The 27985-nt window shown below is 36.8% G+C and overlaps 1 protein-coding gene and 1 long non-coding RNA gene across 12 annotated transcripts in view; one reads left to right on the top strand and one right to left on the bottom strand.

The window, feature by feature from the left end:
- shf.S (Src homology 2 domain containing F S homeolog) overlaps positions 1-24280 on the top strand; it is a 117880-nt gene extending 93600 nt beyond the window's left edge. For 5 of the 11 annotated variants that reach the window (XM_041588331.1, XM_018255516.2, XM_018255513.2 and 2 more), the window contains 2 exons: positions 20283-20331; positions 20504-24280. In XM_041588331.1, coding sequence (XP_041444265.1) covers positions 20283-20331; positions 20504-20692 — 238 coding nt within the window. In that variant the 3' untranslated portion in view covers positions 20693-24280. Of the gene's footprint in view, positions 1-20282; positions 20341-20503 lie in introns of all 11 variants that reach the window. The other 6 variants (XM_018255518.2, XM_018255514.2, XM_018255521.2 and 3 more) reach the window with 3 other exon arrangements.
- Positions 24281-25359: 1079 nt separating this feature from the next.
- LOC108712958 overlaps positions 25360-27985 on the bottom strand; it is a 98360-nt gene continuing 95734 nt past the window's right edge. Inside the window, exons 2-3 of the long non-coding RNA XR_001935079.2 lie at positions 26630-26688; positions 25360-26127 (exon numbers count right to left, since the gene is read on the bottom strand). This is a non-coding gene — a long non-coding RNA (uncharacterized LOC108712958). The remainder of the gene's footprint in view (positions 26128-26629; positions 26689-27985) is intronic.

The raw sequence follows: 27985 nt of genomic DNA, 5'->3' as shown, positions 1-27985 counted from the left end.
TAGATCTTCACACCTTAAGAAAATCTGCTAAAAAATCATGTAAACATTAAATAAACCCAATAGGCTGATTCTGCTTCCAATTACTTAAATCTCAGTTTGGATCAAGTACAAATTAGTGTATTATTATTATTACAGAGAAAAAGGAAATCATTTTCAATAATTTGGATAAAAAGGAGTCTATGGGAGATGACCTTTCCCGTAATTATTATCTTTCTGGATAACAGGTTTCCGGATAACAGATCCCATGCCTGTATGTGCCAAGCAACAACTTGCTAAAACTATAATGAAATCATTCTAAACCAAAACCAAGGTTGTTATTAAAGGGGCAATTGATACAAAATTTAAAATCAGTACAATCTTTTTTTGGTTGCTCTCTGCTTTTTATTATTTACTGTATTGCTAACATTTTTAAAAATGAATTTGTTTTGTTATGCCCCAATTGGTCATATGCGCCAGTGGCATCTTAATAATCCAGGTTCCCAACTCTCTAAACTTTTAAACCATAAAGTTTAATTCATAATTTGCTGACATTGGCTACGAGCCACATCTCCAGCCCTACTGAGCACAATAGAATAATGTGATAAAGCTGTTCACGTGGTCAGTGATGGGTTACCCTAATGCTAATTTTAAGCCATATTATATTGCACAATGGCCTATATCCAAGGGTGCAGTTCTCGGATAATTAAATTTTGTTCAGAATAGTTCATAAAGCATAAGGATTGCAAGACTGTACTAGTGATAATTTACACCAACGTTAGTAACAGGGGTCCCGTATGACCCTGCCCTGCAGCCCAATGTTAGAACTAGGTGACTATTTTTTTCCTATATTGTACTGGCAATATTTTCATTCTGTAATTGTACATAATTTATGTAATTTTGCTTTTAGGCTTTATTAATAAATCACAGTCTTTAGAATAATACCTTGTTATGGCATTAGCTGAAATTATCCAACAATATTTTAGACAAAAAGCAATAGAAGGTGCTTATTAGAATGTTTGCCAGCTTTCAAATAAAAGCTTTTAAATATGTCCATGGAGGCTTCTTACAAGAAAAAAAAATGTCCATTTCAGGCCATACCAAATAAATTATATATGATTACAAAATGGCTTTCAGGAATATATATATTAGCAGAACAAATGTGCTACTATAAAATCCATGTATCTACTGGAAATTCTGCTTTTATACTTAAACAAAATGATTTGTCATTATGTGTTGTAAATGACAAGGGCCTAATATGTAATTACTACTAATAAATAGCTTTCAGACTTAAATTTTTAAAAGCCATTTTGTAATTCTACCAGAGTATATCCGGTGAAAAAAAATTGAAATGAACCAGATTTTGTTGCTCCCTTACCCTGTCTCTAATAAAGCAGTGTGCTTTATAAAAAAAGAACAGTGTGCCCTGGTGTTGCCCTTATTATAATGATTTACTGGTATACCACATCTTTTACTCATTCTAAGCTGTGGCTATTATCAATTCCTCATAAACTCATGGCACCTGTAATATGTAAAAGGCTAATAACACTAAGGGGCAGATGTATTAAGGGTCGAATATCGAGGGTTAATTAACCCTCGGTATTCGACTAGAAACTAAAATCGTTCGACATCGAAGTCGAACGATTTAGCGCAAATCCTGCGATCGAAGGATTATTCGTTCGATCGAACGATTAAATCCTTCGAATCGAACGATTCGAAGGATTTTAATACAACGATCGAAGGAATATCCTTCTATCAAAAAATCACAGGCAAGCCTATGGGGACCTTCCCCATAGGCTAACATTGACTTCGGTAGCTTTTAGCTGCCGAAGTAGGGGGTCGAAGTTTTTCTTAAAGAGACAGTACTTCGACTATCGAATGGTCGAATAGTCGAACGATTTTTAGTTCGAATCGTTCGATTCGAAGTCGAAGTAGTAGTCGAAAGTCGAAGTAGCCCATTCGATGGTCGAAGTAGCCCAAAAAACACTTCGAAATTTGAAGTTTTTTTAATTCGAATCCTTCACTCGAGCTTTGTAAATCCGCCCCTTAATGAAAATAAAAATACTATAGACCTGTTGGTTTGATATCAGTGGTACAAACATTTTACAAGTGGTAGTAAGAGAAAAGATACTTGAATACATTGAAAATAATAATACTACGAGTTTGTACCAGCATGTTTTATGTATAATAGATTGACAGACTAATTTAAATGCCTTCTATGAGAAGATGAGCGGTAACTAAGACTCTGTGATGGCAGTGGATGTGATCTGCTTAGACTTTGCTAAAACATTCAAAACCATACCAAACAGAAGGTTAATGGTCACATTGAGGAATATTGGCCTGGAACATATTTGTACTTGGACCAGTGTTGCTAGTGGAGTACCACATGAATCTGTCCTTTTCTTTTTAACTTGTTTATTAATAACCTAGAAATGGGCATAGAAAGTACTGTTTCTATTTTTGCTGATGATACAAAATTGTGCAAAACTATAAGCAGGATGTTACCTATTTGCAATTTAGTCACATTTCTTTGCAAACTGAGTTATACACGAAATGGCGAAGTGTGTCCTCAAATGAGAAGTATCTGAGAATTTTGTGGATAACAACAGTGTAACTCTAAGTAGTGGGATTCAAGTGATGTCTTGCATTAAAAGGGCATTAACTAAAGGGATAAAAAAAATAATGCTGCCCCTTTATAGGCCTTGGTAAGGCCTCATCTGGAGTATGCAGTGGAGTTTGTGTCCATTTCTTAAAGGGTTTGTTCACCTTCTAATACTTTCTCAGTTCAGTTGGTTTCAGATAGTTCACCAGAAATAAATATTTTTTCAATTACTTTCTATTTGTGACCATTTTTCTAATATTGAAGTTTAAAATGTCATTTGTCTTTCTGAAGCAGCTTTTTATACTGATATTGACCCTTGCCTGCCTGCCTGATTATTCTGAACTCTCCAATCCTGATCCTAACCTGTCTGACCATGCTTGAACTCTGCCTGTACCGACCCAGCCTGTCTGACCATGCTGTTCCATTTGGTTCCTCCTGAGTTGTGGGCTTCCTTGGTAAACAATCGTGCCCCTTTGCTCGTCCAGAACTCTTGCTTGGCTTCTCTCTTATGAATACCTTGTGGCATACAATTAGCAGAGAGCTCCTCCCGAAGTGAAAGGCAGCTGCTACATGCAGAAGCGGAGCAGAGACCATGGAGCCTAGCACTTATTCTGGATTTAGGGTGCCGATCGTGACGGTAGCAAATTGTAACTGTTCAGAATCTGCACCGGAATTACTGATTTGCCAGGCTGAAACACCAGAGACAGGAACATTAAATTTTAAACTTAAATTCTGGAAAAAACAGTAGAAAATAAAAAAATGGAAAGCAATTGAAAAAAGTCTTTGGAAGGTGAACAACCCCTTTAACAACAATGTTAATGAGCTGGAGAGAGTGCAGAAACATGCATCTAAACTGGTAAAAGGTATGGAAGTTTTAAACTTGAAAAAATACTATCAAGGGGACATGATTACTTTTTACAAATACAGTAGAGGTTTATAGAGACAGCAGTGGATGTTTTTCCATAGAAAAGTCCAAGACACCAGAGGCCTTTAGACATAAGGAACAGAACTTCACAGTGGGAACAGTGAGATTGTGAAATGCCCTGCTGGGTGAGGTTGTGTTTGCATATTTTATTAATGCTGTTAAGAGGGACTTGGATGATTTCTTGAACACACATAAGCATCTAAGGCTATTATGATCTTAAGATCTACAGATAGTTATTATAGGTTTATAAATGTGTGTGTGTGTGTGTGTGTGTATATAGATACATCTTTGTGTATAATTGTGCACCACGGTTCATTTGGAGGGGTTGAACTTGATGGATTTAAGTCTGGTATTAAAAAAAAAACAAAAAAACAAAAAAAACAAAAGCATTATATATGAGAACCTGATTTGTATAACAGATAACTCTTAAGTTATTCAAACTACAGTGATCATAGTACATATTTGTCATTCATGACTCCTATATACACGCGCACACACACGTCTGCAAAGGTGTCACTGACTAAGCTTCTGTACTAATTGTTGCTGATAAACTATGTAATTTAGAAAATAGAACAGGGAGAAGCCATGACCTAAGTGCAGAGGTTTATTATTCGCGTCAGTGGCACCACAAGCAATGCAGTTTGTCAGGATGGTCAACTTCTGAAAGCTTGGTAGAAGGAATAGAAAAGTAGCAGAAATATAATCTGAATCATACCTGTAATTTAAGGGATACTGTCATGGGAAAAAACATTTTTTCAAAATGAATCTTTTAATAGTGCTGCTCCAGCACAATTCTGCACTGAAATCCATTTCTCAAAAGAGCAAACAGATTTTTTTATATTCAGTTTTGAAATCTGACATAGGGCTAGACATATTGTCAATTTCCCAGCTGCCCCAAGTCATGTGACTTGTGCTCTGATAAACTTCAATCACTCGTTACTGCTGTATTGCAAGTTGGAGTGATATCACCCCCTCCCTTTTCCCCCCCAGCAGCCAAACAAAAGAACAATGGGAAGGTAATCAGATAACAGCTCCCTAACACAAGATAACAGCTGCTTGGTAGATCTAAGAAAAGCACTCAATAGTAAAATCCCATGTCTCACTGAGACACATTCAGTTACATTGAGAAGGAAAAACAGCAGCCTGCCAAAAAGCATTTCTCTACTAAAGTGCAGGCACAAGTCACATGACCAGGGGCAGCTGGGAAATTGACAAAATGTCTAGCCCCATGTCAGAATGCAAAATTTAATAAAAAAAAATCTGTTTGCTCTTTTGAGAAATGGATTTCAGTGCAGAATTCTGCTGGAGCAGCACTATTAACTGGTTCATTTTGAATTTGTTTTCTTTCCCATGACAGTATCCCTTTAAAGTGTTGGGATGTGAGCTGAAGGGTGTTTGAGTTTTAATACAGAAACAGAAGTCAGAATTTAGGGCACAATAGAATAAACCCATATTTAGTTTAAACCAATCCAGATATGCTATTGAGTTTTACCTCTTAAACTAACTCACAAATATCAAGGTGGAAGAGAATGTATTTGTCCATAATTGTATTAAGTTGATGGAGATTTCAGAAAGCAACCATTTTGCATGAAGCATTAGGGAACTGATGTAACAGGCGAGTTTATATTTGAACCTGATATATAACCATATTAAATAATATTCCAAAGATTGGGAAGTTTTCTTCTGTTTAATTTCAAATGAAACTGTAATATTAATAGTATAAGTGATAATAGATTTTGTAATCTATCTTGTGTTCATTTAAATGTATTTTACAATATGTGCAGAGCACCTTTTGTAAACATCTTATATATACACAAAGCTCGGTGTTAATCAGATTTCACACATTCCCCTTCACTTCTCATCAGTGCTGCAAATGTTTAAGAAGCAAAACTTGAGAGGAAAAAAGCCTGTGGCTCTCTGTAGAGACTCAGATTAAAAGCAACAGGACCATTAGCCCGTCAGATGAAATCAGCAGAGGTGGTATTACCCAATGTCACTGGCTTATCACTTTCCGAGCTGTTCTAGCTGCTACAGGCTTGCATAATGCTTACTCACTGACTTATAAAGAATTGGTTATTACATCTAATGGAATTAAACTGTGTATGTGCCAAGAGGACTGAGAGGAGCAGAGGAAGCTCAGACATAATGAGAGTATGGAGGGGAGGAGGACAAGTGATGGAGAGGACACTGATGGAGAAAAAAACAGCTATAATAAAAGGCTATCTAAAAATGAATATAATAATAAGATTCTATGTGCATGTATTGATCCGCATCATCCAAAGTATTTAATAGTGGTGTATGAGTATTTATTGCTATGCATAGGAGTAGCCTGAGTAAAACAGTCAGCCATCTGCTCACCTTTTATTATAATTCCAGTTAACTATCTGCATGATTTTGTTTACCTGGGGACAGTCCTGTGCATCGTATATGTCTGGCAGAGTCACCAGCATGCTGTACATCCGACCCTTTTCACTGGCAGCTGAGTTGGTCACTTTTATCAGGGCAACCTAAGCTTTCAAAAGATACTAGAATTTTTGTGACGTTTCACTTCAGTAACAAGATATAGGTTTCTAAGGGGGTTATGTAATAAAAGGCCTTAAGTTTGCCCAGGTGCAGTAACTCATAGCAACCAATCAGCAGGAAGCATTTACTGGTCATCTGTTTAAAAGCAAATCCCTTATTGGTTGCTATAGGTTACTGCTCCTGGGCAAACTTAGTGCCCTTAATTACATATGGGGGTAAATGTCTAAAAAATGAACTATTATTTCAGTCACTGCAAAATAAACACATTTACTTCATTTTACATAAGGTAAACCCACAACAAACTATGTTTACACCAGACAGTCATGTATTTTTGGAAACTACATATTCTCCTTAACCAAAAATAGGTAAATTTATCTTTCTAATCAAAACTACCAAACCACAAAGCATTCCTAAATTTGGTGGTTTTGATAAAATTGGCAATATCTTATCTCCCACATATCATTAGATACCAAGATAAAAGATCCTAAATGCGAACGTAGGTGGTCTACAAAACAGTTAGCTAACCTAGATGTACATTGGTTTATGTAGACACCCCAAAACATACCTTGTACATATTAATTTCATGGATTACATTTTAACATTTAAAAAAAAAAAAAAAAACACACAGCCTGTTTTATGCACAGTAAAAACTATAAAGGACTCTGATCTCTGTAAACCTTATATTTTTTGGAATAGTAAACATTGTGTCTTTCTACTCCAAACTACCAAATTGTAAAGCGTTGCTAAAATTAGTTGTTTTGATGACATTTCTAAAAATTGGCTGAATACTTCCATTTTACGGCATTTTATCTCCCACAAATCCTTACATCTTTTGATCAAGATCAAACAACCTATATATGAATGCCAGGTGTCTACTGAGTAGTTTGATGCCTGTTGTACATAAGTTTACACAAGTATATGGCATGTAGAAGCCCCAAAATTAAGAAAAAAAATATTTATGGAAAGTACACATTCTGACTTATTCAAAATGGTTAAACAAAGCTTTCTACTCCAAACTGCCAAGCTTCAAAGCTTTATATATTTTATATATTTCTGAAAAATGAATAAAATACTGCAATTAGCTGTCTTTATCTTGCTCCATTTATTAAATACAAAGAAAATTCACACTACATGTGTACCTAGGGGTCTACGGAACAGTTTGATGCCCAGGATGTATACCAAAGTAGATGGCCTGTAATGACCCCAAATAAAAATAGTGTATAAATTTCCTCAGCTTCTGTAAACAAAGCCACGAGTCTGTATAATACCCCCTAATGGCACAAAGACCTCAGAAAGCCATATCTTTTTGGAAAGTGCACATTCTGACAAATCTAACATGGGTAAATACATCTTTCTGCATTAAACTACCGAACTGCAAAGCTAAACATGTTGTGAACAATAATACAGACATAACCACAGACATTGCGCAAATTAATGGAAAAACAATTATGACTGATCTGGGAGCATCATTAGTGGTCAAAATTCCTGATCCAATAGTCACACTGCCAAATAAACCGTTTTAGATGAAAAACAAAAGGCAAAATGGTAAATTAATAAATAAAAGTGCTTGTGTATGCATGCATGTATGTGCAGTGAGCATAATTGCACTCTCTCGCACAATAAGGGGCAGATTTATTAAAGTGCAAATAGTTAATTCAAATTTTCGCATTTTATTGGGTCAAAACTCTCAAATTCAAATTGTGAATTATCCAACTCGATTTGAATTTGATTATTTTGTCAAACCTTATACCATGGTAATAATTCGAATTTGACTATTCGCCACCTTAAACCTGCCGAGTTCATATGGAAGTCAATGGGAGAGGTCCAGTGACCAATTTGAAGATGTTAGTGGCCTTATTTTTAGTTGCGGGCTATGTTTAAGGCCTCTCTGGTTACTCTGCAATAAACAGTGTAAGCAAGCTTATCCATTCAGATAACCTATAAGTGAGTGTGACTGCTCATGATTCCTAGGCCTTAAAGCAAGATAGAATTTAAACCTTTTACTGTACATTCCTTAAAGGGATTCTGTCGTGATATTTATGAAGTAGTTTTTATTTCTAAATTACACTGTTTACACTGCACTTAATTCACTCTCATCTAAAATTTAATTCCTGAACTAAGTGTATTTTTTTTAGTTTGTGTGTAGGCAGCTATCTCAGCTCATTTTGCCTGGTCATGTGCTTTCAGAAAGAGCCAGCACTTTACAATGGAACTGCTACTCAATGTGTATGAATGTTTCACAGTGGGATCTGGATTTTACTATTGAGTGCTGTTCTTAGATCTACCAGGCAGCTGTTAACTTGTGTTAGGGAGCTGTTATCTGGTTGTTCTGTTGTTAGGCTGCTGGTCGGGGGGGAGAATGGTAGGAGGATGATATCACTCCAACTTGCATTGCAGCCGTACGGGTGAGCTCACACTGGTAGATTAGGGTAGATTGTCACCCCAAAGAAGAGGCGATTAGTCTCCAGGCGACTAAATCTCCCCGAATCTCCCAGTGTGGCCTTACCCTAAAGAGTGACTGAAGTTTATCAAATCACAAGTTACATGACTGGGTGCAGCTGGCAATATGTCTAGCCCCATGTCAGAATTCAAAATGAAATATAAAAAAATCAGTCTGCTTTTTTGAGAAACTGATTTCAGTGCAGAATTCTACTGGAGCAGCACTATTAACTGATGTATTTTCCCATGACAGTATCCCTTTGAAGCATTTTATTGAACCAAAAAGCCTTTGTATTTCTTTACTTAGAAATCAGGCAGTCTGCTGATTGATAATGTGCTTTTAACATCTGTTCTATAAACATTTCAGTGTCTTCAAGCAGTGCTTTAGGTGAGAGTGCAAAACCATTTTGTTACCCAGAGCGAAACCTGTAACCTGTGCCCTTTGTTATCTACATAACAAATGTGACTTATTCACAGCTATGTAACGGCTAGTGACACCTAATTGGACAAGTGCTCATGACTAGGGGTGCCTGGTATTGTTTATTGACAGGTTTTAGGTGCAGTAACCTTTCATTTGTTAACTATATTTTAAAATCAAACTTGCAAAGTTTGTGATCATGGAAAAATTGAGGTTTCGTAAATATCTGAGGACTTGCCGTACGCATTTTGATACAGAAGTAATGATTTCAATCATAAAACAGAAATTTGTTTTTGCAACATTTAGGGGCCTATTTCTAAAAAGAATATTAATTTTATTCCATACAGAAAAATTAAATTGATATAATTTATAAATATTTTTTCTCTTGTGCCTAAATTCTGTATGTAAAAATGAATGTGTTTTTATGCCACCCATGGTTACACCACCCGTGACTAGGCAAGTCCATAACAATCAATGGGACCAATGTATAAAATAAGGTGTCAAGAAAAACACTGGTTTTATGTTTTGTTTTTAAAATGCAGATTTCAACAGTTTTTATAATTGAACAACTTTTTACTATATATTACAAAGCTTTTTTACATGAAGAGCTTTGGGTCAAAAAGTTGCAATTCAGTTAAAGATTTGTAAATACAGGTATGGGACCTGTTATTCAGAATGATCAGGACCTGGGGTTTTCCTTATAACGGATCTTTCCATAATTTGGATCAAGTCTACTAGAAAATCATGTAAACATTAAATAAACCCAATAGGCTGGTTTTGCTTCCAATAAGGATTAATTATATCTCAGTATGGATCAAGTACAATGTACTGTTTTATTATTACAGAGAATAAGGAAATCATTTTTAAAATTTTGGATTATTTGGATAAAAGGGAGACTATGGGAGATGGCATTTCCCTAATTCTGAGCTTTCTGGATAATGGATCCCATAGCTGTAGTACTGATGTCAATAAATGCACTGTGCACTTATAATGCCCGCCCCTACATGTACTGCTGAAACACAAAAGCATAAGACTCCTAAGAATGTCAACTGCAATTTAAAGATATATCTCCAAGGCTAATGGTAACACCCAGATGTGCAGAAATATACATATTTATGCCAATGTATATGTATGTAATAGCAAAGCCTCAGGGGAGCCACACCAATGAGGTGAGTCACACCAATGAGGTGAGTTGAAAAGCTTGCCTCAAGCAGCCGCTCCCCTCAGGTTACTAGGGGCTGCCAAAACTGTTCCTGGTACTTTTTAAGAGCCGAATTTCTGTTTTTTAAGCCAGATATTTGGCTCTTGTAGTGCGAGTGAGTTTAATTGCTATCTCTGCCCTAGCGATGTGGCCTCCTTGTGACCCCCTCTGGTGCAGGAAAGGTAAGCGCTGGGGAGCGAGGTGGGGGGGCAGCGCCTTAACCAGAAACGGCCCTGCATAGCCTATTCGGCTGAATCTTCTATAAAAGTAGAAAAATGTGAAGAGGGTGCTCCAGCCCCCTTTACTGTGCACTAACAACATACACAGACATTTCAATTCAAAGTAATGGATTATCTTTTAGCGAGAGCAATGCGTGCTGAAGTGATAAAGAATGTGACACACATCTTGAGACAGACGGAGATAACCAATGCAGACAGCACACATGGCTTGTACAACATGATATTTTATTTTATCTTTTTAAGATGAAATGTCAGTTAAATGTCAAAAGTTCCACTTGTGCAAGCTCATTGTAGACAGAGGACAAGAAATGTCAGGAGTCGAAAATGAGCTGGAGGCCTGGGAGGGACTTACTGACTCACAGAAGCATGGAAAATATCTGCACTAAATGATATTTCAGCAGGAAGCTCCTGACACTTATAATGGGGAATGATACCTATATTGTCATATGCAAAATGTGGCAATTTATATTGCAGCTGCGAGATCGGCTTGATTTGCACTAATGAATATTCCACATTTAAATGTTCTAGAATTCAAAGTCTTTGTTATGTAAAACTTCTGCACAGACTTCTCGCAGGGCATATGTATAAGACTGACTTTATGCATTAACAGTATGGACATAGACAAGTGCCCTCAATTATACATTTAGTTTCAAAAGCAAAGCAGATTGCACATACGTCTTGCAAATACAGATTTTCACTGCTAAATGCCTTGAATTTAATTAAGTTGGCAGCACAACCTTATTATTCCCATGTAGAGTATGTCAATTATGTGGTATGGGCAGTTTGGACAATTTCAACCATATATTCTGCAACTGCAAGCCAATATGGGGGTGGAGAATTTCTACTGACCTTCCTGCAATCCTATTGGATCATAAATGATATATAGGGTAGCTTGCAATGGTTGGTTTGGGTAGAAAAAAGGCAAAAGTCCAAATGACCCCCAGTTCACATATATTATATAATACACAAGAATGGACATCCTGCAAATTATGTCCTCATAAACCATTCTCAGAGATGTAACATGACTTACTGAAACGTGTATTATTTATGTATGTATGTACCCGTTTTTGTAAAATATGAAGATATTAAAGTTTTAAGTTCCATGGCAATGACCTTGCTTACTTATAATATCCTTACATTTTATAATGGTGGTACCATACATTCACATATATAAAAAAATATATATATATACACATACCTTTACTAATCTAACTGTAGATCACTATAGCCTTTTATATTATTCTTGTCCAAGGAGTCATCCAAGCAGCTTTCAAATAAGAGTTCAGCGTAAATAAAACTGGGTAAAAATATAGGCTGCACAAAATAAAACAAAAATCAATATAATTAGCCAAAAATGTTGCCTATAAAGACTGGGACAAAAGGGATCCTGTGCATAAAGGTCAGTTCCAGAAGCTAACAAAACAGTTCTATCCCATATCCTCCCTTTCAGGTCACTGACTGGTAATAGGTTAGAGTGCTGAAAACAGGAAATCATGTTAGTTTAGACATCTGATCACTGCAGCCTTTATAGATTACATTTTTGGCTAACTATATTGAAAAACTCTTTTATTTACACAGTTATTTTTACACTGAACGGTTCTTTTAGAGGCATTAATAGAATCAGCCATCACATCATCACAGCAGGGTGTTCCACAACTGCCCAATGTGGGGAAAAAGAAATGTTGCTTCAAAAGTTCAACTCCTCAAGTCTTAGGGGCAGATGTATGAAGGGTCGAATATCGAATTTTAATCCAACGATCGAAGGAATATCCTTCGATCAAAAAATCTCAGGCAAGCCTATGGGGACCTTCCCCATAGGCTAACATTGACTTCGGTAACTTTTAGCTGCCTAAGTAGGGGGTCGAAGTTTTTCTTAAAGAGACAGTACTTCGACTATCGAATGGTCAAATAGTGGAACGATTTTTAGTTCGAATCGTTCGATTCGTAGTCGAAGGTCGAAGTAGCCCAAAAAACACTTCGAAATTCGAAGTTTTTTTAATTCGAATCCTTCACTCGAGCTTCATGAATCGGCCCCTTAGTGTGGCATCTGATTCTTTGATCTTTTTTATGTGAAAAAAGATCCCCCTTTAATATACTTGTAAAGAGTAATCATGTCCACTCACCAGTATCTTTTCTCCAGAGAAAAGAACCTCAACTTTGACAGTCTGCCCTCGTAATTTAATTATTAATTATTTAATTCATTTGACCAGTTTAGTTGCACACGCTTTGAACTTCAGCTCATGAATATCCTTATTCAGCCAAAAACTACACTGCACACTCAGAGCCCTTACCAATGATCTATAAATGATGTTTTTATCCCACGTGTTAATGTTTTTTTTATGAAAGACATGACTTTATTTACTGTAATAGCCATTGACTCTGCCTAGAGTTAAACTGTTATCCACTAAAATCTCTAAATCTCAATAAAGAAGGCCCCCAACACACTTCCATTTAGTGTATAACTAACTGAAGTCTGGCATGGTGCCAAAAGATTGGTGAATGGCTGTCCTTGGCACTAGGGATGCACCGAATCCATTATTTTTGATTTGGCCGAACCCCCGAATCCTTTGTGAAAGATTCGGCCGAATACCGAACCAAATCCAAATCAAATTAGAGGTGAGAAGGGGAAAACATTTTTGACTTCCTTGTTTTGTGACAAAAAGTGACACGATTTCCCTCCCCTCCCCTAATTTGCATATGCAAATTTGGATTTGGTTCGGCCTGGCAGAAGGATTCAGCCGAATCCGAATCCTGCTTAAAAAGGCCGAATCCCGAACTGGATCCTGGACTTTTGTTTACTTGCACATTTTCTTTTGAATTTCCTGCAATTCAATAGTTAATTGTTAGATTTGAGTCTATTAAATATGAAACTTGAATTAGTTTGTTCCTCCGTTGTGTAGACTGACATATATAACAGTTCAGAATATGACATTCTTTCCCTGCTCTCAACCAAATTACAGATATTGAAGGTCCCACCCTTCTTGATCTATTTATTGTACTCCTTGCTAGAATGGCCTTTTTATTTCCCACTTTAAAGGGGTTATTCACCTTTGAGATAACTTTTGGTATGATGTAGAGAGTGATATACTGAGTTACTTTGCAATTTGTGTTATTTTTTTTATTATTGAAGGTTTTTGAGTTAGCTTTTTATTCAGCAGTTCTTCAATTTGCATTTTAAGCAATCTGGTAACTAGGGCCCAAATTACCCTAGCAACCATGCACTGATTTGAATAAGAGACTGGAATAGGAGAGGCCTGAATAGAAAGAGGAGTAATAAAAGTAGTAATAACAATACATTTGTAGCCGTAACAGAGCAGGGGTCAGCGACGCCCATTTTAAAGCTGCAAAGAGTCAGAAGGAAAAGACAAATAACTATAAAACTATAAAAAATAATGAAAAAAAATTGAAAAGTTGCTTAGAATTGGTTGTTCTATAACATAATAAAAGTTACTTTAAAGGTGAACTACCCATTTAAGCTTGTATGTTTTTTTTAATGTATTATTGGCTTCTGTGTACCTGATAAACTTTCAGCTGTCCCAACTAGCATCCCTCAAAAGCACTTTTTTTCTTTCAAACCTTTCTATCAAACCATAAGGGTTTTCAAAACTATGTCTTTACTGACAGATAACTTTGTTTAGCATCATTTTCAAGATAGTACATTTTCCTTCTAATTTCCTTCATATTAATTAGCCAATAAATATTGATTGTTACTGAAATATTTAAGTATATTCATCAGACTTACATAGTAAGTCAGGTTGAAAAAAGACACTCGTCCATGAAGTTCAACCTTTTTTATCTATATATACCCTGCCTAACTGCTAGTTGAAGAAGGCAAAAAAAATCCCATTTAAAGCCAATGCAATTTGCCTCAGAGGGAGGGGAAAAAAATAGTCCCCGACTCCAAGATGGCAATCGGACTAGTCCCTGGATCAACTTGTACTATGAGCTATCTTTCATAACCCTGTATTCCCTCACTTGCTAAAAAGCTATCCAACCCCTTCTTAAATCTATCTAATGTATCAGTCATCACAACTGATCATCGCTGCTCTCACTGTAAAAAAAAAAAAAAACTCTTCAGAATATTTAACCGGAACCTCCTTTCTGGTGATTGGAGTGGGTGCCCACATGTCAGCTGAAAGAACCTACTGGTAAATAAAGTATTTAAATTTGAGGTTAGTGGTGTCATTCACACTGCACTTAAAACCCAAGTAATATTTATTCTGTTTCCTTCCTACTACAGCACAATTTTGAGAGCCATAAATATCAATGCATTATTCACTATAAATTTACTGGCTTTGTTGCTAAGTCAATGCTCCGATATTATGTTTACTCTTACGATTATCAGAAAACCAGTGAGGATGGCTGTATGATTATACATGGTACTACTGAATCCTAGCAGTGCTTTGTTTTGTTCCAGTGTCCTTTTGAAGAGAAAGTGCAATGGATTCATTTAACTGTGGATGTGTTCAGGTTGGCAGTTAGAGGGTAGACAATTTATGTACACCTAGAATTCTTACCCAACAATTTAAGCAGCACCGATATTTCACTGTTCCCCCTTCCTTAGGTCCTAAACAAGCTTTCTCCTTCAAACTCATAACAAAATTTATCTGCTACCATCTCCAAAATTACACCCCAATTCCAGTTGTGAATATACTTATTCTGCAATGCTTTGCTCATCGTATCCTTTCTGTTCCCACAGCCTAATATTATCTCTACCTCACTCCCTTTTCTATTTTTAACATTTTTCTTAATAGACTTGTGATAATCCTTCCTCCCAGTTCTCATTGCTCGTCTGAAGCTGGCAAACCTTTTGTGTAAACGTTTGTGTAATGGTGCAGAATACTTGCAAAACAGGAAACATCCATTGAGAGAAGGGTTAGGCGATTCTTGGCAAGTTTTGGGGAAATGACAAGTTACTACATAACACAAGGTATTTTTCAAGTATAGCCTTCATTTTTTTTTTTTACTGCACCACTTAGTGGCTTTTGCCAATGAGCGCTGGTGATATCTGGGAGTCTTTTCAAAGGTTTCCATATTTATAGCTTTAAGCGTCTTAACCAGAGAGTCTCTGTACAAAACTGCAAGGTTCAGCTGGCGGATAAGCAAACAGATTATGGGCAAAGATCCCACTCTTTAGTCTGCTAGCCGATTCATTTTCTGCAGCAAAGAAACAAAAATTTTTTGCCCTCAGAGGAAAATATGTGGGATTGTCTCTTTTCCATCCTTTAACCGAGACAAAGAAAATGGATTTGAAGTGGCACCAAAGTTGTTCTATAAGTATTGTTCTGTTTATATCCAATTGATTAAACACCAGATGTAGGCAAGCAAGATAAATCTCCCCTTGCACTTAAATAAATATGTCTTCAGTTGACACTGCAGTAAGACAGCGAGATATAAATGAGCATTTTGCCATAAATCTTAAGAATACTGAGCTGTCATTGCTGGTTTAGAGGCTTTGATAGAACAAGCAAGCACAATGCTCCACTGTTTCCTATTTTAGACACTGCATTGGATGTCTGCCTTTTTATGTAGAGAATTAATATCAGGCAGATAAAAAGCTGTCACTTGAAGGTTAAAGCCCAGGTTCCGAAGGCTGTTTACCATAACAAGGATGCTGACACCTGCGACAAAAGAAAGTGTGTTTAGATGCCAATGGACTTAACAGTGAGAAATAGTCCAAATGTCTAATTATGCAGAACATTCAGCTATTCAAGCTCTGCAGTTGGAATATATAAAACCTGATTATCCTACAGTTCATTAAAAGTGCCTCATTTCCATCTATAAAATTGCTTAAGGGTAATTACGTTATCCATTTTCAGGATAAACGAGTAAAGGATTACTACTAGTTAAGTCTTATTTTTCAATGAATGGCTAGGTAAGTAAGATGTGCTGGCCAAGTGATTTAATTATTTTAATACCGTATCGAGGTAACTATATAAAATGCTATTTAACACTAAAAATCAATGTATAGGGTAAATGCTGGTGTGATAATACAAAGGCAGTCTTGCCTCACACCAGGTATATTAATAAAGATGCAAACTCTCATATGAATAAGTAGACAATTGGGAATTGACATACATTGTAGGCAAGTCAAATGCCTACACACATTAAGTGATCCACAGTCTACTATTCTAGCTATTATGTCATTTCTCATTAAGCTCAGGCAGGTTATCAGGAGAGCGCTGGCCTGGCTTTTAAACCATCTGCTGAGCGAATGGCTCTCCAGGGAGAGGCGGTGAAGTGCTGGAGAGGAGAAGCAGGGACCGACTGTCTCTCTGGTGTGAAGAAAGAGTGGCAGCTTTCACATTTTATTAACTCCTTCCCTGCCAGGGGCATAACAACATATTGCACAACAGGATCTGAAGACTGCATGCATTTTGTGATTTCCTTTCTCAATGTTTCATTCAAATTTACAACTCTATTAGGTAATGACATTAGACACCTTCATACATTCAGGGAATATCTGACCACATTTTTTTCTGCTTATTAAGACCCATTCTCATTCCAGATGATCTAAATAGCCAGCAATTAGTTCTGCATAATTATACACTTCCAAAATGCTTGTATTCCTGTCTGTGATGCCAGGTGAAACTAGGATTGTGCTATGTCAGACTGCACAGAACAGCAAAATCAACACACAGAGAGAGAATGGGACTGCACCCTGTGATCCATTCCCTTTCTACAGTCCACTTCATGCTGTGGTTATTTGTTTTCTGCCAGATTCTGTGCACAAAGCAACTCTGTAATAAGGAAGAACAAAAAAACAGAACCATTATAAGAATGTACAAGGGCTTCTCTTTGAATCTGCTGAACTGTACTGTTTAATACAGTCATTATAAATGCACTCTCAAACAACTGTTCATGTATACCCTTATGCCTTAATTGGATATAGAGCTGCTGCTCACTTAATGCACTGGATGCATTCTGCTGGCCAGAAGTGTGCACCAATAAGAAAAATACATTTTAAAACAATAATTTGCAAAATAATAACGCCACCAGCATATCTGTATTTCCTGAAGCATGCTGCATCTAAATACCTGCCACTCTGGTTGTTCAAAGGTCAACAGTAAGGGGCAAATTCACTAAGATCCGAAGTTGCACCAGCGACAGCTTCGCCGCACTTCGCCAGGCGTAGTTTCGGCAGCACAACACAAATTCACTAAAATGCGAAGTTTCACTCGGGGAGGCGAACGGTAGCGAAGTTGCGCTAGCGTTAATTCATCAAGCAAAGCGAAGTTACGCTACCGATGCCTAATTTGCATACGGCGCCAAGTTAAAGTACAATGGACGTATATGTAGCAGCAAATACATTACACTACACAAGCCTGGGAAAGCTTCATAAAATAAAATAGAGTTGTTATATTGCCCTATACATGTGCCCACTGTATAGTTTAGGTGCCATATGTTATGAAATGTAGGGGGGAAGAAGGGTACCCCCCAAAAAAATTTACAATCTTTTTCAGCATATCACTCTTAAAAAAGTAAAAGACACCAGCGTTTTTTGGGACTTGGAAAAAATCTCAACTTTTTTTGAAGCAATCCCTATTTACTCTATTGCACTTCGCCTGGTCTGAGGTGGCGAAAGGCAAGTCTGGCGCAAGAGGTAACCAGTAAAATGCGCAAGTTAGTGATTTAGCGTAGTTACGTCCCTTCGCCATAGTGCAACGTCTCCTGGCGTAAGGGTGCAAAGTAGCGCTAGAGTAGCTCCACTTCACTAGCGAATTTACACCAGCGCTCGTTAGTAAATCGGCAAAGTAACGAAATGATGTCACGCTTGCGAATTTGCACTAGCGTTAGGCGATTTGCGCTTTATTGAATTCGCCCCCAAGTCTGCAGCATCCCCTTAATCACTTAGGATTCCTACTCCTCCTTTCTCTGGAATTTCCTTTGGCTGTTGGCAAATGAGCATGCTCAGTTCTTCTCAACTCAGATTAATAAAATACCTTCCAATCTAGCAGCCAATGAAGATATAGCATTGCTGGTTGCCATAGAAACTCTGTTCTAGTTGTCTGCTCCTATTTTTAAATCCTAACTCCCTCTCCTGAGCTCAGAGTAACCATCACAGTGCTCAATTCAAGCAGGACTTGCCATCATTGTAAACTCTGCCTGTGTTAGCCTGCATCCTTTAATTGTATGAACTTTATGTCGCATATTTGCTGTTTGCAGATATAAATGCACTGATGATGTCTCAGAGGGAAAATGGCCCCCAGGCAGGCCCGGATTTGTGGCAAGGCCTAGGGTGGAGAAAAACGGAGTGGATGTATGGAGTACAAATAATGCCATTTGGGTGGGGGTGGAGGAGATGTACCCAACTTATATACATGGTAGGAAAATGTAGGCTTTACATGCCCTTTAATATATTTTCCATCTTTGGTATAGACACTGTGCAAAATATGGACATTCGATTTCCATTAAGTCAATAAATTGTTGGTGTTGATACTCACCAGTATGTGGCACACTAAAACTTTTAGCTTTTGTTTATTTTCTTTTGGGTTTTTTTTTAACCTCATAGCAATGTTGCTCAGAGGACCTGAAAGTAATATATTTGTATTTAAAAACAGGGATTTCACCATAGCAGATTCATTAAATATGGAGGTTATACTTTTTGCCATTGTTATAAATGGGTAAAAAAATAATTTGCCGTATTTAAAGGATGAGTAAACCATTCAAATAAGATAATGTAAAACCAATTGAATGCTATTCTAAGCATGTTTGCCGTTTACATTCATTCATTTTTAAAAAAGATTTTAGGAAAATATGTACAGTTTGTTACAACAGCACCACCTGCTGGTCATATTCTTAATAATCTAGTTGAGCAATTTGTAAGAAATAAGAACAAGGCCTGTTCTGATGTTCCTTTGTTTAGGAAAGATATGAGGCCTCAGAGAACTTTAATGAAAAATGTTTTTTTTCTTCTAAAATTGTTACCCCCGTCAAGTACTTATGGAGACAAATGAAAACACTCTTATAAGAAACTGTTCAATACTTGTCACTACTTGTTTGTAAAGATACAGCACTGGCTGCAAGTGAAGCATCCAGCCTCCTCCTTCAAATGCATGCCCATTGACTGTGTTCCAGACTCACCAAGGGGTGAGGCCATTGATCAGATTTTTCTGCAGAGAGAGGCCTTTTGGACATATGAGTTCAACTGTGTGACTCCCAGAGGCCTCAACAGCATGCTATCATTGGCTGTTTCTTATAGAGGGATTTCTCCACCTACATACCTCCCAATATTTTGGAAATAAAAAGAGGGACAAAAGAGTTGCCACGCGTAGCAAGGCATTTTTTTTTAACCATGCCCATTTTGTGACCACACCCCCTAATTACCATGTTCATTTTACAAAATTTGGCAGGTTATTAAAGTTTGAACATATTTCTGTGTTTTTTTTTCAGTTATTACAGTTTTGCTAATGAGGTGAATTGCCCTTTAAGCTGTGAGTCTAACTTCTCCCAAGGGACCTTTTATCTTATCTTATTTGCTTATCTCAAAATTGTTACAAAAGTATCTTATCTGCAAGCATCTTATCTGCAGCTGTTCTGGACTCTCTGCCAAATGCAAATTAAGAAACATTGTTTCTTTTTCTGGCTGTTCAGTGCAAACGGGGGACTACGGGATGAACTGTCAAAAGAGGGATTGTCCCTCTAAAAACTGGACAGTTGGGAGATATGCCCCTAGCGTATTATCAATAGGTGACAATATAATTAATGCTATGGTTTCGCATTTATTCGTTTCAGGTTGTGGAGATGACATTTTGTACTGTATATGTCAATGTGTTATTATGAGCTTAGATTGTATTGGATGGGGCCCCCATGAAAAATTCTTTTCAAAATCAAAACAGAACAGCTTGCGCAGCGAAAACAGTGGCATGTATATTCCACAGAGATATTTTCAGTGATCAAGGATTAACGTGATTTATTTTTAAAAAATTTACATTTTTTTTGTTTATGTAATTTTCCAGTGGCCCGTTTGTTCATGCTCTGGAGGAAGCTCGTCCGCACCAAGACCTAAGCCCTGAGGTGTTTTACCTTAAATTTATCTTGTGTAGTAAAATTGTTAATCTGTTATTCTTCTAGCACCTTTCCACATGTGCAGCATACCAATGAGTACTGTATAGATCTATGTGTTTACACTAAAATAGATATATGCTTGTGTTTTTAATGTCCTTTCTTTATGTCCAATAGGAGCAGCCAAGGATTCATGCACATGAAGCTCTCCCGTACCAAAGAAAACAAATATGTCCTTGGTCAGAACAGCCCACCCTTCAACAGTGTACCTGAAATTATCCATCACTACGCCAGCCAGAAATTGCCAATAAATGGAGCAGAACATATGTCCCTGCTGTACCCAGTGGCAGTGCGGATGCTGTAGCAAACTGCTCAAGACGCCTCTTAAAATCAGTATGTTGATGGCCAAAGCCTACTCTTCATCATGTTGAGATGCTGTTGGCAAAGGACTGCAATCACCAAATCAATGCAACTTGTTTCTAAGGGTGACTGGGCTTTATCATTTTTGATTTCATTCCTTCCATTTCTTTTTTTAGTTAATTGGAGTGACGACGGGACGCTACAATGGTACCTTTAGAGTGAATTTCATGAAATTGCCAGTGGTAGAACTTTTGCTTTCTTGTTTTGTTGGGAACTTTCAGCCTTACGGTGACCTATAATGAAAGTAATTCTTCTATGGACTTACTGTATGTGTCAAGTTCTGAAGCTAATCTGGGACTGTACTGTCCCAAATGTTGCAATACAAATATTTAAAGTGGTTGTTATTTAAGATTTGTTTTAACGTCATTCTATTCTGTCACTTACACTGGTTATTCACCAAAAAAATGTACCCAATGTTTGCAGTTTTCATGCATTTTACAGCATTTCTGCAGATGATCAGCAATACTTTGCATTCTCATCAATCAGCATAGGCATTGAGAATAACATTTGCCATTGCCTTCAGTTTAGTAGGGACAATGAATGCAATAACAACAAAAAGTCGTTTACATTTTATTTTTGTAAGATCACTAGTCCCTCTTCTTGGGATTTCACCTGTCACCAAATCATAGCAAATATTCAACATATTCTAGTAAATACCCTCAGTGCCTTCATTACACAAAAGGCACTGGTCGTCAGTATATGTAATTCCCACTAGATGGGGCTGTTTTGTGTCATATGTCAAGCATGCTCCCAAACGTCTAATATAACATCACCTGGGAGGTAAATCATCCCTTTAGAATGTCCATTTTAGTAACAAACAGAAATAAATTGATTGCTTCTAAAGACTTAGCCTTTGAAGATGGACTTTGTACCCTTTTGAAGTTTACCAGAATACCATTAAGTACTATTTCCATCTGTGGTATTTTGTAACAAGTCTGAGTATGTTGATTTGTTGGAAACATTTCCGTTACCATAACGTCTACAGTATTTAGGTATTGGAGAAACAGAACCAAGAGGAGATGACAACATCATAGGATATACAACCCATGAGAGAAATCTGTGGCATGGGCAGATTCTTCTAAATGTGCTCATACTTAACATTACTTAATACTTAACATTAAGGGGCTGTTAATTTTCAAACTATTGCACAGAATATTATCAATTTATAGCAATCTCTTTATATGTTCTAGTATACACAGAGGTTTGTGTGAAATACACCTCAAAACATACCAGATGCCTGGGAACATTTAGTAGTTCCAAGCATCAGTACAGAGAACCCCATATGTAGTAAAAGGTACTAATTTTGCCCAGGATGAGTGACCCATAGCAACCAATAAGATGGGTGACCAGTAAATGCTGCCTGTATATTGGTTGCTATGGGTTACTGCTCCTGTTCAAACTAGTGACTTATTATATAACCCCCAAAGGGGCTTATTTATCAGTCCTTAATTGCACTGGGTAAACAGACTACTTAAACCCTTCATCATGGTCCCCCCAAAGCTTCAAGCAAATGAAACAGTGGCTCATCTTCAGTAAAGGGATCTATCACTTAGAGCCTTAGTAGAAATCGCATCATAATCAGCAGTTGATTATAAACAAAACTGCATCCACTGCAGTGCATATCCCAGTACAGTCTATGCTCTGCCAGTTGGTCTAACTGGAACTAGATAAACATTTGAGAGGCCTAACTGGCCTATCTGTGTTTTTATTGTTATTTTAATTGCACGTCGATTTTGTATCCTTAGTGTTGCACATACAGACAATTGAAGATTACTGGTTGGCATATCTACTGGAAGCCATGTGCATGTATTCCATTTCTTGCTGGCTGTGATTAGCTTTATATAGCATGAAATGGATTATATCAACGACTTTATGTACAACATCCCGTTCCAGTAAAAAAAAAACAATCTAATCTAAAATTTAATTTTACAGGGCAACTAGTTTCTATGTCTGCTAAAGAAACACTTCTGCCAATTTCTGTTACAAAAAAAAAAATATATCAAAAAGTCCTCCATTTTTATTCTGGTTGCCTTAAAACATAAAGGCCCCTAACTGATATCTGCCGATACAAAGAAGCATGAAACAGACCTTTGCAATGCTTAAGGATATGCCTTTAGCCAAGCTTATTTAGTATATAATATGCAAGCATCATAAACATAGAACACAGCCTGAAATACATACAGTGCCTTGCAAACATATTCAATATCTTAATTTGTAATTTCATGGAATTCAATTCCATTCAAACACTTGAAAAATAAAAAGCTGTGGTATGTTGTTTACATAAGAATGCTACTTTAAGAAAACCCGTGTCATTCGTCTAAAAATGGATCTGAAGTTTGGGGGCCAGTTCATATTTCAGCGGGACAATGATCCCAAGGCCAAAGTAGCATTGGAGTGGCTCAAGAATAAAACATTGATGTAGAAGGAAAGTGTTAATCACTGGGGGGGGGGAAATGTTAGGTACCTCCAGTGATTCTAATTACTTACCTGTTATCCCAGGCCAGTGATTCTGTTAGTAGAAGACTGCACCGGTGAGCACCACAGAATGGAGATCCTCTTCCTGCTCCTTCCTTTTTTGTGTGGTTGTGCCTGTGCAGTAGAGCCAAAATCTGAGCTGTTACATAAAAGCCAGCTTTTTCACTCTAATTCGCATGCATCAAACAGAATAGGATCTCTCTGTGGTGGGCTGGGATATTCGCAAAGTGATTATAATCGTTGTGGGTGCTTAACATTTGGCAGTGATTGACCTTAAAAATACATTTTAAAATTTATAAAATATTATATAATCATAGAGTTAACTTCTTTGATTTGTTATTAAGTAAAATAAAAGTTTTGGTTTATAGCCTGAATCCTTTTGCAGGGCCCTATGTGGGGAATCTAAGAAAATTTGAAAATAGAAGAAAAATAAAAAAACAATACAAATTTCCTAATGTAATATCCCTTAGACATTTATTACATTGCATTCTAGGATCATTTTGAAGGTGTTTTACTTGTGCAATTGTAATAACTTTCCATACACTCTGCACTGGCACTATATAACTATAAGGGCAGATCATTGTTCACATTGCCAACATTTGTTACATTCCCCCATGTATGTTCACAGAACTCTCTGTATATTCCATTGAAATGGAAAAGACAATGGAAAGACTTTTCTGCACTAACAACAACTACAGCATTCTGAGCTGCAAATCTGCTCCTGTATTTTTTTTCTGTACACCTCAACATAGATTAGTATATAATAGTAGCTATTTATACCGTACATTCAATCATTAGATATTTGGGCTTGATTACAAAAATACTGGTGGGGTGACATTGAGACGGCAATGGGTTGAGCTAGAGAATCCCTTCCAAAGTAATGAGCTGTAAGCTTGCCTTGCATTATTGCTCTTCTCTTTCAGTGAAAAGCCTGGGTAACTCCATTTGGTCATTAAAAATGTTATTTCCAACTATTAGTGTTTGTGTTTATACTGCTGATACAATTTTGAGTTGGAATCTATTGCCTTGTAAAATAAAAACTGTCTATTTAATATAACATGTCTGTTTTTTGCTGTTTATTTTTGTAGAGCTGCAGCAAGGATTTATTTTAAGTATAAATTCCATATATTTTAAACATACAATTTATGAGTTATTTCATACCCTCAGTCTCCATACGCAAAGGCAAAGAAGTCTGGATGGATTAGGCCACTATATTGTGGTTTGGTACAAATCAACAGAAAACAGCCAATATGATGAAAATGTGGGTCATATAAGGGCAATGCAGCTATTTCAGGCATTTAGTAGCACTGCTGGTAGGTAATAAAATTGCTGGAATGGGTTGTCATTTATCTAGGTGACAATCGTCCCACACTTGCAGTGAACACAGGTCAGGCAAATATTATAAAAACGTAGTGCACAGGCCCATGTGTGATGAATGGGAAGCATTCCATGTGTGTACGCTAACAAAGTGTATATATAACTGCTTGTCTTAAAATACCACCAATGCAAAAAACGGCTTTTTGTTGTTGTTATTTTTGTCCTTTAGATGTAAAATATTTGTTTCAAAACCAGAATGACCTTTTTCTTGTTTGCTATAAGCTCTATTTTTTTCCAGCCCCTTTTATCTGATATCCAAACAAAGCCCCACCTAGTCTATATTGTTTATTAGAGCTTTAGCTGTAAATAGTCCTGACTAGGATCAACAATCAACATTTCAAGGATTTTAGATATAATTGCAAAGCTTTTTAGAATTTTTTTAAATTGCAGACTAAAATACTCATTTACTAATAACTAAGACTATTCATAAAGGTCCACAACCCTTGATTCTGGTTAAAAGAAAAAGCTTAAATTAATATTTATAATTTGAGGCATATAAATAGATTGCAATATCCTGTTATTAGATACATTGTTGTCATCTATAATATGGCCTTTTATACAATTTAAAAATTCTATTAAAAAAAAAAAAGTAATTCTCCAGAAACATGGATACAAATGTATTTTATATATTGAATTTACTGTACTAGCCCAAAGGTTCAGCAGTCCTATAGCAGCAATGATCCATGGCCATGCATTAGGAATTGCCCACTGGGTACTTTATAGGCAGTTGTGTGACAGGGCCGTGCCAAGCTGAGGGAGGGGAGAGCCACAGAGGGGAGTGAACCTGGACTAGGAGTAGATAGAAGACCCTTTAACAAGTACCTGCCCAGCACCCCCCCCAGGTGCCTCTTCTGCCTACCCCTAGTTCTGGCCCTGGTCAGTGGCACTGCACATGCTCAGTATGTTCTGGGCTGCTGTTGAGAGGCAAAACGTTGATGCGGAATTATCAAAACTAGCAAAAACTGAGGTTTCGTCTTTCATAGGAGGTAATGCTTCAGGGATTAAGAATTAAGAATCAGAATTTTTTTTACTAACATACCTTGTCTTAGAATAGTTATGTGAATAAACTGTGTATTGTGCATTGATCTGTAAGATTATGAAACCTGACAGTGGCCCAGACCACATGCTGTGAATCAAGAGAAAAGAAGATGGGGGAGCAGGTTCCTAGGCACATATCTGTACAGCTAAAGGATTGTGATGACCTTGGGCTGTACTGGTACAAAAGGCATAAACATAAGGCATTTCTAGCCAAGCATTTACTGAATATGAAATCATATTCTAGAGTGGTCTGAAAACAATTCTTTCACTGAGGTAAGTCCACCAATTTCATGGAATATATTCACTTGGGATATTCTTTAGCAGTGAACAAACTTTATGTGTGCCGGTGGTACCAAGAACAAAGTTCTGAATGTTTTGCAATGGCCTAGTCTTAGTCCTGATCTCAGTCCAGCTGAAAATCCGCGGTTCTGTTTTCAACCTTATGTGCACAAGTCTAGTCCATTCAATCCAAACAAGTGGGAAATGCACCTGGAAAAATGAGTCAGAACTGCAGAATCTGCTACATATTTACCTCAAAAAAGCTCTTATTGCTACAAAAGCTTGGGCACTTCTGCAAACAGAATATTTCACTTGTTATGTTTAATAAGTTGTTCTCAAAAAACACATTGAATTCTTTAATATAAAAATGTCAGAGAGGAGGTATCTTCAGTATTGGAAAATATATTTATGAAAAGAGCTGTTTATGGGAATAGTATAGTAAACTGCTACAGTTTTGTTTTGATGCTTCAAATATCCTCTGTAAAATCTTTTGTTTAGGTCTGACAACTTGTCCTTAAAAACTGCCTGCATCACGTAATGTGAGTGCCAGAGTAATTGGGCAAAATGAAACAAAGACAATAGCATTTCTCAGGAAACTGACATCTTCTTCATGATGCCGACAGGTTTCCTGCAATTTTAAGCTGAAATTGGTAACAAATGGCATTTACAGCACAGTGTTTAAAGTGGAGTTTGACAAATGGATGGTACTTACACGCTGAGGGTTTAAGGATGCTGGAAAACAGTCTCAAGATGTGCTTATTCTGCTGTCTCCTGTGGAAGAAATAAAAGCTAAAGTTTCTTTAAGATCTCTTTTTTGGCTGACCTTTCTCATGCTAACAGTGTTATTAGGCACGGCACACAGCCTTTGTTTATTGAAGTTCTTTATAGCACCTATGAATTCATTTTCATAACACTTTTCAATTTTGCTGATAGCCAGTAAGGTCAGCTTCTCCCTAGAGAACATCTCTTGTTCTGAAACCTAAAACCTAGAGCACCGGGACATCTCTTTAATGGGACTGAATGCTTATGAAGGGAACATACAGGGGAAGTCTCCCCTATAAGCACAAATACAGACACACTTTATTTACATGACTGAAATGTCAGATTTTTAATAAAAACACTTGTTTTGTTGTAGAATCCATTTTAATCAAATAACCCAAATTTAAAAATTGATTTCCTTGTTCTCTATAATAATTAAACAGTACCATGTACTTGATCCCAAATAAGATACAGCGGGGAAAATAAGTATTGAACACGCCAATGTTTTTCTCAGTAAATATATATTTCTGCAACAATAATGATGAGAATGTCTTGAGAGCTCTTTGCTTTTACCCATCATGAGATGCTTCTTGTGTGATGACTTGGTAACGAGAAACCTTTTTTTAGGACTAAACCAGTTGATATTAATTTCAGACAGATTTCAGCAGCTTTCTTGGCTTTCAATGCCTTTTTGCACCTGTTTTTCTTCATGTGTTCAATACTTATTCCCTGTGTCATTCCACTTTATTACAAATAATTAAATTTATGGACTTATTTGTTTTGTTACCGACATCTGGTGAAAATGTCATGTCAATAGCCCCATTAGAAATATATTTACTGAGACAATCAGTGACATGTTCAATATTTATTTCCCCCACTCTATAATGCATCCCTGCTGGAGGCACAACAAGCCCATTGTAATTATTATTTACATTATTTTTTATTGCTATTTTATTTTAAGTATTTTTTATTACCGTATATACTCGTGTATAAGCCGAGGTACCTAATTTTACCTACGAAAATTGGGAAAACTTATTGACTCGTGTATAAGCCTAGGGTGAAAAATTACAGATCAACCTTTTCCATTGCATACCGTACTTTTACTCAGTTATTTGTTTTGTTGATAATTCATGCACATACCACCAACCTGGTGCATAATGAACCACAACAGACTTTCAATGGTGCTTTAAATAGGTAAAGTTTATATAAATAAAAATATGTTAAATTAAAACATCATCTAGTATTAGCCCAACACTCACCTGGGCTGAAAGCCCTACCTACTAATGACACCCTAATCTAAGACTATTGC

This window comes from Xenopus laevis, chromosome 3S (assembly GCF_017654675.1).
Source record: "Xenopus laevis strain J_2021 chromosome 3S, Xenopus_laevis_v10.1, whole genome shotgun sequence".
Lineage (NCBI taxonomy): Eukaryota > Metazoa > Chordata > Amphibia > Anura > Pipidae > Xenopus > Xenopus laevis.
Note: the sequence above shows the minus strand (reverse complement) of the source record. Positions and strands in the feature narration are given on the sequence as shown.